General features: G+C 44.3%; 1 protein-coding gene across 3 annotated transcripts in view; it reads right to left on the bottom strand.

Moving 5' to 3' along the window:
• Positions 1 to 1039: 1039 nt before the first annotated feature.
• The window catches only part of MICAL2 (microtubule associated monooxygenase, calponin and LIM domain containing 2), a 223342-nt gene continuing 211747 nt past the window's right edge, over positions 1040 to 12634 (bottom strand). For 2 of the 3 annotated variants that reach the window (XM_047070161.1, XM_047070162.1), the window contains 3 exons: positions 11217 to 11319; positions 7686 to 7759; positions 1040 to 3680 (listed from right to left, as the gene is read on the bottom strand). In XM_047070161.1, the coding sequence (XP_046926117.1) occupies positions 3496 to 3680; positions 7686 to 7759; positions 11217 to 11319 (362 nt within the window). In that variant the 3' untranslated portion in view covers positions 1040 to 3495. The remainder of the gene's footprint in view (positions 3681 to 7685; positions 7760 to 11216; positions 11320 to 12634) is intronic. The other variant, XM_047070165.1, reaches the window with a different exon arrangement.

Genomic DNA, 12634 nt, shown 5'->3' with positions numbered 1-12634 from the left:
TCAGTTTGGAAGGAAAAGCCTGTAAGTCTGCTTCCTGGGAAGACAGACACTGCTGAATTGCCATTTGCCTCCAGAATGCAGAAAACATCAATTTCATTGCAGCTCATCAGAGTTGGAAACACCTGCCACTTCCTTTCTCAGTCGCAATTAACATGCTGCATCTCAGCATTGATTGAGTCCAAGCAGCCTCACACTGCCAAAGTCAAGGTCTAAATGAAACAGTACAACCTGATAGTATTTTTCACAGTTTTAGAAACGAACTTATTTTCATTGCCAAAGAAGCACTACAAGAGTTGGGGATAGGGGCGCCTGGGTGGCGCAGTCGGTTAAGCGTCCGACTTCAGCCAGGTCACGATCTCGCGCTCCGTGAGTTCGAGCCCCGCGTCGGGCTCTGGGCTGATGGCTCAGAGCCTGGAGCCTGTTTCCGATTCTGTGTCTCCCTCTCTCTCTGTCCCTCCCCCGTTCATGCTCTGTCTCTCTCTGTCCCAAAAATAAATAAACGTTGAAAAAAAAAAAAAAATTTAAAAAAAAAAAAAAGAGTTGGGGATAAATGTCTTTAGACTTGAGATAAATGTGAGTAGAATAGACTGATGCTTATAATGAAATAGTTCTTTACCTTTGTATTTATTTGCGAGTGGTACTTGTTTATTTTTGCAGTTATTTGGGGGCAGAGTGGAGGACTGATATTCTCCCCTAATGGAAGCTGCACAACCCTACAGGCATTCAGAGAATGTTTGTTACACAAATAGGTCAACAAATGAATGCTTTGCGAGAGCAAGCTTCAGACATGTCCTCTTGATTCAACTTATGTAAAATCCTAAACTAGCAACTAACATGAGCCCTTTAGTTTAACTCAGAAGCTGTGTGAGACTGGCTATAAAATACGACCCGGAGCTGGGGCTTTATGTCTCGTTCAGAGTCCTAACTTGTCCAGCTTTGATCACAAGTATACTTTTATGGGACAGAAGAAGCTGTTTTCGCCATAATCCTACCCGTACTGCATAAAGAAACTGTCTTTCAAATGTACAATATTTTACACTTTGACGGTCTTAGAACATTCTTTATTGTGAATAGGAATGGAATTGTTCAAAATAATTCAACAGCTACAATATTTGTGTCATTTTGGAAATGTCCATTGAAATGGTTTTACGTGCTGGTAAAAAGCCGGCCTAAGTAAAAGGCTCTTAGGTATGAGCGTGTGTTTCAACCTGGCCACGTAAGACTCAGCCTTCAACTCCAGAACATGGTCTTTGAAAGAGAAAATGAACAAATCGCCTTTCTCATCTATTAACAGAAAGAAGGTGTTTCTTGGCCTCCCTCAGGAGGATCTTTCTTTTAGATGAAAATAGAACAAATCAAAAATAAGTGGCAGTAAATTCTTTTGTATCAAAACAATCCAGACACCACACAGGTAAGCATCACATTAAACATATGCAAGTCGCAAGCAGCATGCTTTCATAGAACTGACAGAAAACACTGGGTTTGAATACTTCTAAATATTCTAGAATAAAAACAGAAGTTCTAGATCTTTTTCTTTAAGTGAATTAAAATTCCTGAGTATCCAGAGTCTTATTTTAAATGCCTGAAGGCCAAAAATATTATTTTAACTATCTCCATAAATCTTTAATACTATACAACTAGCTCACTGCCCCAAACATCTGGGTTACTTGTATGTTAAATAGCTTATATACTGATACCCCCTAGTGCCAATAGATCTTCTCCAAGTTATAATACAGGAAAATCAGAATTGTGAGGAAACTGTATTAGCAATTTCCACCAAATATATAAATAAATAAGAAGAGGTAAATAGCCATAAATGGCATAGTTTTGACAGCTAGATAGATGCCTGCACATATTCCCCAATAGAATTCAGGCACTAGAAGATTTGACTCTTTTTTTTAAAAGGGGAAAGGAAGAAGAAGGAAGGAAAAAAGAATTACAACCTTCGGAATTTGGTCTGCCATGGAAAGGTTGCATTTTAATACCACCCAAAACATTGGCGCACTTGAGAAATCCAGTTACATTTCTGATTTCTGGCTTATCAGCTGGCCAGACTGGTGCACATAGACAGCACCTCACACAGCAGTGGTTCATGGTCAACATGAACTGAGGAGAGTTAGGTCTCAAGAGCCAACTGTTGCAAAGCACCTTTTGTTCAATGACACATTTACACACTTGCAGAAATGAGAGAGGCCAAACATATAACAAAGAGTTCCTCAGTCTGTCTCTTGTCAGCAACAGGCTGACTCTTCAAAGAATCCCATTGACTGTAAACAATCAAATACTTTATGACAACAGATCACTATTTAAAATCTTTTCTTTGGTTCCCATATGAACCATCAAAACGACCCAGGAATCTCCTGTCAGTGCACAAATTCCATCTCCTGGCTTTCTTTTCACATTGAAAATGTCACTTAAAAAAAAAAAAATCCATGACCCAGTTTGGGATTTGATCACTGCCTTTGGTAAATGGGGTCGCTGCACTCAGCTCTAGGGTGAAGTCAGAAGTGGTTTTGTCCTTGTCCTGTGGAGTTCCCAGGGAGTCCCTGGAGAGAGCGCTGGAGACACTTCTCTTTGGACCTGAGAAGGCTGTCACCGGGAAGCCTTCTTCGCCTTGGATCACGAGTGTGTGTGTTTTCAGTGCCATTACCAACGGTTATAAAAATGCACTGGAAAATGATTCATTTTCGAGAAACACTTTTCACTGTGTTCCAGGGCCAGTAAGGAGAGGACTCTGAGAACAAAAGCTTTTCTAAGCCTGCAGTATTTGGTGAACACTGATAGTCTTGCCAGTATGAAGTTAAAGTTTGATTTCCTTCTCTCTTTTTTTTAAAAATGAAATTAAGGCTCAAATGTTGTATTAAACTCTCATTTCTTATGTATATTATATTAAGGCTTATAAATACAACCGGTAAATTAAATTCACCCTGGATTGAATTAACACCTGCTATATGAGTTATTTGCTTTATGTAATCAGTAATCTCAAGGTTTCTCCTCTTTCTCTGGAAACACAATTTTTAAATATTAACCTAATCTTTAAACTGTGGCTGCTTCTTTCTGACATTTGGAAACCGGTCATCCATGCAAAAAAAAAAAAAAAGGGCAAATATGGATATATTAATGAAAAGGCAGCTTTGTAAAAATCTTAAGATGTGTAACTCAATGAATTGGGGAGATAAATGATAAAAACAGCAGGAAAGTCGATCCCTGTGTCACTTTCCAGGGAAAACAATGCTGGTCATCTGCCAAGGTCACTTCCAATGTGAGACGTGCCAAAGTGACTGCCAATTCCCTAACCATCTTTGTCTATTCGTCATTATAATCTCTGGAAGGGTCTTGGGCAGCTGTACTCCATATGGGAGAATTTTAAGAAGAAATTGCAATAGGGCGTCACTTAAGTTCCACGTTTGGCAAATCCTGCCAAGGAACCGTGAGTGAGTGAGGTGTGCCCGGCCTGATCCTCAGCCAGCATCCAGGGCCAGCGCCTTGGGCTGCTCACGTCCTACTCAGCTGACAGCCCCTGGAGAATATGAAGCTTTCAAAGTGCTGGTCTTCAGCCTTTTCTTTTATGCGCTGTTCCTCTAAGGAGTCCACGAGTCTGTCCCTTTGTTCAATTACTTGCATCATCTCGCTGAGTATTTCTTGCTCCTCGTTCAGATCGCTCTCATCTTTCTGGCTCTCTAAAAAACAAAAAAACAGCAAGCATTGGGCCTCAGGTAACATTCAGGCCGAGGGAGAGATCTTGGCATGGGCATTCTTGATTGTTTCGGACTTGTTCTGTCTTCTAATTTCCATGGAGAAAACAAGGAAATGAATTTAACACCAGGGAACTCTCTCGCAGCCACAGATTAGCAAGGAGGGTGCTTTGTGCTGCAGTCAGCTCAGTTTTCATCTGAGAGTATATACAAAGCAAACAGGGGGAAATCCCTTTGTAAGGAAAAGAATATCAGCCAGGCCCCACAGAGTTCTCCAGCCTCCCCTCCCCTGCAAGAAAAAAAAGAAACCAACGGAACAACAAGAAGGCTGTTTTCCCTAAACATGTCTGAACTACAACAAAGGAATCTATGAGAAAAGTTTCTAAACAAACCATCTGCATCAGGGGCTAGGACTTCAAAGTTGACGATCCTTTTTTTCTTTTCTTTTTTTTTTTTTTTTTTTTTTTTTTTTTTTGTAGTTAATGACAAATTGCAGCCCTTTGAGGAGAGACCAGGCAGAAGCAAAATAAGGCTCTGGTTGGCCAATGGGACGGTGTCTCCAGACTGTGAGCATGTTTTCTCTTTTGTCTTAAGAGTACAAGAACTTCTTCCTAATTGGCCTGACACATCCCATTGCCCCGGGGGACATAAGATTGCTACAAAAGGAAGGGAAGGGATAAGAAACAGGTAGTAATGATTTTCTGACAATCAAAATAGATTTTAAGGCAGATTTAAGTCTTGTCAACCAGATTGTTGCCTTGGGAGACGACTTTATAAATACCTGAGCCCGTTCCCTTTAGCATGCCAGGGACTAGGTGGTGAGCCTGATCCTGGAGCAAAGAAGGGCCACTGTTTCTCACATGAGTCTTAGTTCAGAGGATGGGGTCAGGAAGAAGGCATATATGACAAAAGGGAAATAGAGAAACACCATTCCCTCGGTACTTCGTGTTTTATGGGCAAGAGACGATTAGAAGCAGAGGGTTAGCTCTAGCCTCTCTGTTCTGGGCCAGGAAACGTCATACCATTTGATGGGAACACCGGGGGCTCAAGGATTCTTACCCAGCCCCTTGTTTGGAATTCTGGGAAGAAGCCAGCTGGAAGGGTGCCTTCTGCATAAACATAGGGCAGTATGTGGTGGTTGGGCAGAGAAGGGTCTGAGTGTGGCTCCCCGGATCCCAATCTGCTGTGTGTGGCAGCCATGGGGCTTAAGAGTGCCCACCAGCCCTAGAGCTACCAAAGGTAGCTGGCCAGTGAGCCTCCCAGAGGGCTCCCCCGCGATGAGGAGTGACGTGGTCCCACGGTGGAGACTGTCTGGACAAGCTGAATGGACGATGTGCTGAGGTGAGCCTGAGTAAGCCAGGGACTGCCACCAGGCTCCAGGCATGCTGAGGAGTGGCCAGGCTATGGATGATGCCAGCCATACACCTCAGCTTGCAAATGCCAGCAGGGAGAGTGGCAGCCGGATGATGGGACACAGCTGGGTGGGGACTCAGTGAATCAGAGCAAACGACCCAGATACCTACTGCTGCGAAGTCACAAAACCTGCCTCTCCCTACTACCCGTCCTTAGGGAGGAAAGCAGAAGGAAAAGCTGGCCATCTCCAAGGCTGAACATTTTCATCCCAAAGAGACTAAGCATTGCTACAGGGATTGTTAAACTTATTGCATCAGACCGAGTCTACTAGAGAGGGATAAATAAAGTTCTTTTTTCTTTTTTTTTCCTCTCTTGCTAACTAGTGGGCTAGAGCTTTTATGGAAGATCGGCTAAGGGGAATGAAGAAATGTATGATCCTCACTCCTTAGTAAAAGTTAAAAAAAAAAAAAAAGGTTCAAAGATGGCTAATGGGGACTGTTGGTGGTTTTTATTTTACCATCCAGAAACAGAGCAAACTGAAATTTTTATTTGATGTATAAATCAGATATTATGCTCTATGGTTTTTTCTTTTTAATTAATTTATTTTTTAATGAACTTATTTAAATCCAGGTTAGTGTAGTATTGGTTTCAGAAGTAGAATGTAGTGATTCGTCACTTACATATAATACCCAGTGCTCATCTCAACAGATGCCCTCCTTAATGCCCATCACCCATTTAGCCCATCCCCCCGACCTCCCCTCCAGCAACTCTCAGTTTGTTCTCTGTATTTAAGAGTCTCTTATGGTTTTTATCTGTTTTTATCTTATTTTGCCTTCCCTTCCCCTATGTTCATCTGTTGTGTTTCTTAAATTCCACATATTAGTGAAATCGTATGATTTCTGTCTTTCTCTGACTGACCTATTTTGCTTAGCATAAATAATACACTCCAGTTCCATCCACGTTGTTGGGCTAGATGGGTGATGGGCATTAAGGAGGGCACTTGCTGGGATGAGCACTGGGTATTATATGTAAGTGACGAATCACTACATTCTACTCCTGAACTATTTTTACACTATATGTTAACTAACTTGGATTTAAATAAAATTAAAAAAAAAACAACCCTGCTATACTTAGTACTTCTTGTTCCCCAGTCCCTGGTCCAGAGCGGTTTTCCTCTTGTGCAAACCTGATGCCACACTCTCTCAACCCCTCTCTCTTTCTTTCCCTTTGTCTCTCCATGGAAAGGGTTCCCTCTCTTCTGTGGCACTGCTGTTTCTCTCTCCCCAAGTTCATGTCCATGCACCTTGTACCTGGCACACTGTCTCCCTCCAATCATGGAGATCCTTCTGACACTCCATAGATCAATTTCCTGGTTGTTCCAAATCATCTGACCTCAACATAGCTGTGTTTGAGGGAGGAAGAAAACCCAGAGTACCCTGACTTCTCACCCATCTTACTCCTACTCCTTCTATGATCTTGTTAATCTGGGTATATTCCAGTGTCGTTGCTCCTTATTTGATAATCAACACAGAAAAATAAAACATTCCTCCCTCAATGTTGGCTTGTCATCAATGGACTCATGCGAGCCCTCTGACAAATAAAAATGATGTATAACACTTTTATCTGTTCTATACAGTGCAGCCCTATAAAGATTTTGCTAGAAATAGAATTTTTTGTTGCTATAAAGAAAGTCCACAAATCATTACTACGTGGGAAGGAATAGGAGACCCTCTTTGGTAGTCTGTGCCTGAATCTTTGTCCTCTCACTACTTACCTTGAACATACTTTTTAAGTTCCGAGACTCAGTTTTCTAAACTGTAAAATGGGGATAAAATGCCTAAGTAAAAAACAATCAAAGATGACGTCTAATATTTGTCAGGTGCTTGCCCTGTACCAGGCAACCCCATAGGTAAGTATGTTTGGTCCATGAGGTGTAAAGAAATTGTTGAACTTGTCCTTTTAGACCTAGGCCTAAGTGTAGGAAAGCCATGCGTGGATCTGGTCCCATGAACACACAGCCACAAAATGGTGTCTTACTGGGCTGGAACCAATGAATGCATAAATCAGTATAGCATGTGAATTGAATTTATGTCAGCTTTCCCTCCTTTGTGGTGGAAATTATTTTCTCATTTGTGTTGACCTGGTCCGGCCTGTGCTGGGAAGGGTGTTTCCTGTGCCATCTATGGTGCCTGGCAGAACTAGGCCCTCCTTCCTTGGTGTTCCCAAAGCATCTGTGTCCTGGCCTTCGTCTCATTGTACTACAAACACCAGTTTGCATGTTGGCCTCCCCGGTGAGACCACGAGGCAGGGGTGCTCTTCTCCTATTGCCAGGGCTCCCCTAGACTCTCAGCAAATACTCCTTAACTGAATAAATGGGAAAGCGAATGAATGATTTTGCTCTGTTAGCTCATGGGATGGAGTAAACTGCTGCCCTCATAGCCCAGGTGAACAAAGCCAGAAGCGACTTGCTGGGCAGGTGGTGAGTTTCCACCCATCCAGCCTCCCGTTCTGCCTCCAGGCTGCTTGCACAAGACAGGAAGAGCGTCCCACTCTGGGATTTGCAGGGTGCTCTGTGCAAGTGCCTCTCGGGGGAAAAATGTCTTTAACAAGGGGCCCCAAACATGTCATCGTACTCACCCTCCTTGAGCATTTTTTCTCTTAATGTCTGTTCCAGTCTGCTTTGATGATCTTCCAGTTCTAATTCTTGGGCCCTGGAGATGAGAAAATGTTCAGACCTTGTAAAAACTGACGATCTGCCTAGAAATAGAAGCTCACTGACTACAGCTACTGCCTTCTTTTTTTTTTTTTCTCATTAAAACTGAGGTCTTGGAATATCTCTAAACGGAAAGTTCTGCTACTGCTGGGGTCGCTGAAGGAGCCCAGAAGGACTGTTGGGATATGCCGAACTGGAAAGACCATGGAGCCGCTGAAGGCTGTGATGCGATCTCAGTGGGTGTTTGGAAGGCCACTCAGGCCGCCCTTTGGGGATGCATCATCAAGAAACGACTAGTATGATCCAGGAGAGAAGCAATGACAACCTGAAAATCTTTTCTCTTTTAGGGGCAAAGGGACTTCAAGTATCACCTCTAACAATTCCCAAATCCCTGATTGTGATAAAGAGCAAAACAAGGAAGAGGAGGCAGGAGAGAGCCATTGTGTCCATGTGGAGGCAATAAAATTCAGACGCTGTCCATCTGGTTGTAGGAGATGTGGAAAGAGGGATCAGGGACACTTGGGGTCTCTGTGTTTCCACCAATAGGAGCAGCAAAGTCAAGAAGAGAAGTTAGTTCTTGGTAAAGGTCAGTTTGGAACTTCTCAACCTTTCAATGCCTGGGACTATTCCATGTGTATCCCTCGTGTGTGCAAGGCGCCCACCTGCTAGGCCATCTGTAATGTGGAGGTTCCCCAGAGCTTTGGGAACCCATATCTGGAGTTCTCAGGAGAATGAGGACCACAAACAGAGGTCACAGGGATCAGAGAGGGTGGGTGAAGTCATGTGATCCCTCAGAGGAAGACTACAGAGAAAGAAAAATTTGAAGACAACGAGGTTGGAAATGCCCACATTTGGAAGTCAAACAAAACAGATGTCACCAGGGAGGAAGCAATCAAAACTTTGAGAAGCAATTAAAACAAGAAATTCAGCATCACAGAAACCAGGAGGAGAAAGTTTTGAGAGAGAAGAGAGAGGTCGAGGGGATTCATTGCTACAGAGACATTGAAGAGGGTGAGGGCTGAGAATAGGTCCCTGGGTTTGACATCATGGGGCCTTCACTTGCACCTTACCCACGGCGTGCATGGGTATCTGCTACACTTTGCTATGCCCTGTCATTGCTGCCCTTATTTTTACTACTACTTGGGTCAAGGTCCCTGCCGTGTTCAATATTCTGCCTTTTGTTATTGACCCTGAACTTCTCTTGGCCCGCTCTGATAGCCAATGGAAGTGTACCACTCAAGCCTTCCTTTAAGAGAGAACTTTCTGGGCAGAGTACAGCAAGCTGACTGCTGAGGCAGAATCCACTCAGTGTCGTGTTGTGGCCACACTGTCCCCAGGCAGCTCCCAGCCAATGTCAGAGCACAGCGGTAGTACTGGAGTTGGACTCCTCTGATGGCATCTCTGCTCTGGTTCTCCCTCTGGCCTGGCTAAGATGTTCTCAGGGCTACAGGGCCATCTCAGGCTCCTCTGTTCAATTCCCTTTCCTCCCCTTCTCCTTTCACAGGTGTCAGGACCAAAGAGGGTCTGTAGACTTGCCTCTTACTCCCCCTCCTATTTCCCTTTATCCCAGTACATTTCTTGGACTTCCAATCTTGTCTTGGTATCTGCTTTCCCAAAGCACCCAAGTCGGTTATCCAAGATGGTTCTGTTCAACCAGGTCTTTTCTCTAAACTAAAACCTATCCTTTAACAGCTTAAACCATTCCTGCTTTTGTGTAGCTCACCTGCCTGAGCTTCCCTCTGGCCTCTTTTGGAGCTGAAGGTTCCCTCTGGCAGCAGACTAACTAGGGAAGCTGGTCACTAAGCAGTAACAGCAGCAGTCATTGACTTTCAGACTCTCACAGGTAGAGCCCATGCACCTAAAATCATGAGATCCTCGAAAATAGGGACTGTGGCCTCACTCATTTTTATTTCCATACTACCCAGCAGTTCCTGGCACACAGAATGTGTTGGATACATTTTTGTTGAATGAACTTTGTACTTCAGATCTGGTCCACAGGCAGACGGTATGGTTGGGGAAAAAAGGCTTTGCAGTCAGGCGGGCATGGGTAAGTGTTGCTCTGAGTCTCAGCATGTGTATCAACTTGAAAAATAGTGACAGAAAAAATAGTTACTAAGGATGATGCTTTCTTCCCAGACTTTCCTTCCATGTCCCTGAAGCTCAACGAGTAGAACTCTTAGTCTCCTTCCCCAGTCTCCACTCCTACTCACTCTCAACCTGGGAGAGGTAAATCTGGGAAGAGACTAGGTGAACTTAGCTCACACCCTTTTTCTCCTGGGACTAGCCTGCCTACAGCAGACCTGTGTTCTTGATTACTCTGAGCCTTGCCATAGGTCTATGGCAAGATTTCTCAATCTTTTTTTTTTTCAACGTTTTTTTTTTTTTTTTAATTTATTTTTGGGACAGAGAGAGACAGAGCATGAACGGGGGAGGGGCAGAGAGAGAGGGAGACACAGAATCGGAAACAGGCTCCAGGCTCCGAGCCATCAGCCCAGAGCCTGACGCGGGGCTCGAACTCACGGACCACGAGATCGTGACCTGGCTGAAGTCGGACGCTTAACCGACTGCGCCACCCAGGCGCCCCAAGATTTCTCAATCTTGATGCTATGGGCATTTTACTTCAATAGTTGGTGGGGGGAGACAGGGCATCCTGTGCATTGTGGGATGTTAAGTACCACTCTTGGCCTCTACTCACCAGACACAGGTAGCACCTCCTAGGTATGACAACCAAAAATGCCTCCAGACATTGTTGAATATCCTCCGGTGGTGGGGGGGGGGGGCAAAATTGCCCTCAGTTGAGATACATTGGTCTAGGGTAAAAGTCTTGACCCCAAGAAGCAAGTGGGTCCATTACTTTCTGTAACTACATAGATGAGTATGTCTAATTCTGGGGTCTGGTTAGTGCAGTGGGTTGCATGGTTACCCCTAAAAGATATGCCCACATGCTGAGTGACCTTCAACTCTTTCAGAGTATGATGACATCCACCTCTACTTTCTGGTTCTCCCACCAGGCTGCTCTCTTATTCAGAGAGGACAGCCAGAGAGGTCTCAGTCCTTGTATGTTAAAGCCACAAGGAAGTGGCCAGGCAGATCTCCCCAGCCTCTTCCCAGACATAAGCTTCCCTATTGCAGGTGTGTGACTGCAGGTGCCCCCCCCACACTGGTCTCGGGGACAAGGATGGATTGAAAATACCTTATCCAAATGCCCTCTAGCTCCAGACCCATCACTTGAGGTCTGTTTTAGCCATAGGACTCCACAGAGGGAACAGACAACTGAAGATTCTCTGCACTAATGCCAGCATGATATGCAAGGCACCAAATATCAATTTGCCTCAATCACAATTCTGTATGCACAAGGAGAAAAATTCCTGGGACTTCAACCCGGGAGGGTGAGCCACCCCACTCCCACCCTCTTTGCTTTTAGGACTCGCTGTTATCTGTGTTGCCTTACTTACATGATCAGTAGCTCCGACTCATATCGCATTAATTTATTCTTCTCCAGAACCAGCTTAAACCATTCCTGCAAAAGCTGTGCTTCATCTTGTGTGCCTGAATCTGCTTAAGAAATCAGCGGCAAATGGGTTAGATTGGCATTTTTCTCCCCATGATCAACCTGCTTAGGAGCTACTTTGGTGGGCCATGTTTGTAGCAGAAAAAGTCTCAACAGGCGGCAGCCCCCCTGATGGCCTGTTGATGCCTCAGGTTGCAGGCGTGAAAAATAAAACCCACCTGTGCATGCTCTGGGGGCCGTCCTCCTGGACATTTAGGGCATGAATACTTCAGCTCCAAGGTTCATATAATCTCGATAATGTCCTGCCATAAATGAAACTTCTCCTGTCTACTGGTAAAACTTCTGTATGTTTTAACAAAAATTGTTTTAATATTTATTTCTTTTTGAGCAGGGGAGGGGCAAAGAGAGAGAGGACCCAGAATATGAAGCAGGCTCCAGGCTCTGAGCTGTCAGCACAGGGCCTGACGCAGGGCTCGAACTCACAGACTGCAAGATCATGACCTGAACTGAAGTTGGACGCTTAACCGACTAAGCCACCCAGGTGCCCCAAACTTCTGCATGTTGATGCATCAAAATCTCCACCAAAGAAAACCCTAGTAACTCTACTGGTTACTATCTCCTCCTCCTTCTCCTTCCCCAAATCCAATGATTACTGGGTGCTCAGGTGAGGTGTGGCTCCCTTCATGGGGCAGAGAAGCTCACACCACATTTAATTATAGAGGAGTGGTGACTGGCATCTTAATTTTTTACACAAAGAAAAGCCAAATGATGGGGGAAAAAGTTACTAGTTTTGAGTCTCACTGGGAAAGTTCTATTCATATCTTCTTATAACTTAGGTTATGACCTTTATTTTTTTTAATGTCGATTTGAGAGAGAGAGAGAGGGAGAGAGAGAGAGAGGGAGGGAGGGAGAGAGAATGAGTGGGGGAGGGGCAGAGAGGAAGGAGAAACAGAATCTGAAGCAGGATCCAGGCTCTGAGCTGTCAGCACAGAGCCTGATGTGGGGCTCGAACCCACGAACCGTGAGATCATGACCTGAGCCAAAGTCGGTCGCTTAACCAACTGAGCCACCCAGGCGCCCCTAGATTATGACCTTTATTAAACATAAGAATAACCATGAGAAAAACTGATGCTGCTTTTGGATGCACAATGTTAGATGCCAAATGTTTACATAATAAAATGTTAAAAATCTAAGCATATTTGAGAAGCAGGAACATGGAGATGGCTTTTTAGTATTTCACCCTGAAATGAGAACACAGGCTGTATTGTGGCTCATGGCCATTCTAGAAGGATTTATACTGGAGTATCCCATAGGCAGAGGGGAAAATAGTGCAGACAAAACATACGTGTGACCTTGAGCCTT

This window comes from Lynx rufus, unplaced genomic scaffold (assembly GCF_022079265.1).
Source record: "Lynx rufus isolate CCGP_SWC_20201006 ecotype Redwood Valley unplaced genomic scaffold, mLynRuf1.p SCAF_9, whole genome shotgun sequence".
NCBI lineage: Eukaryota > Metazoa > Chordata > Mammalia > Carnivora > Felidae > Lynx > Lynx rufus.
This window is presented reverse-complemented; position numbering and strand designations above follow the sequence as displayed.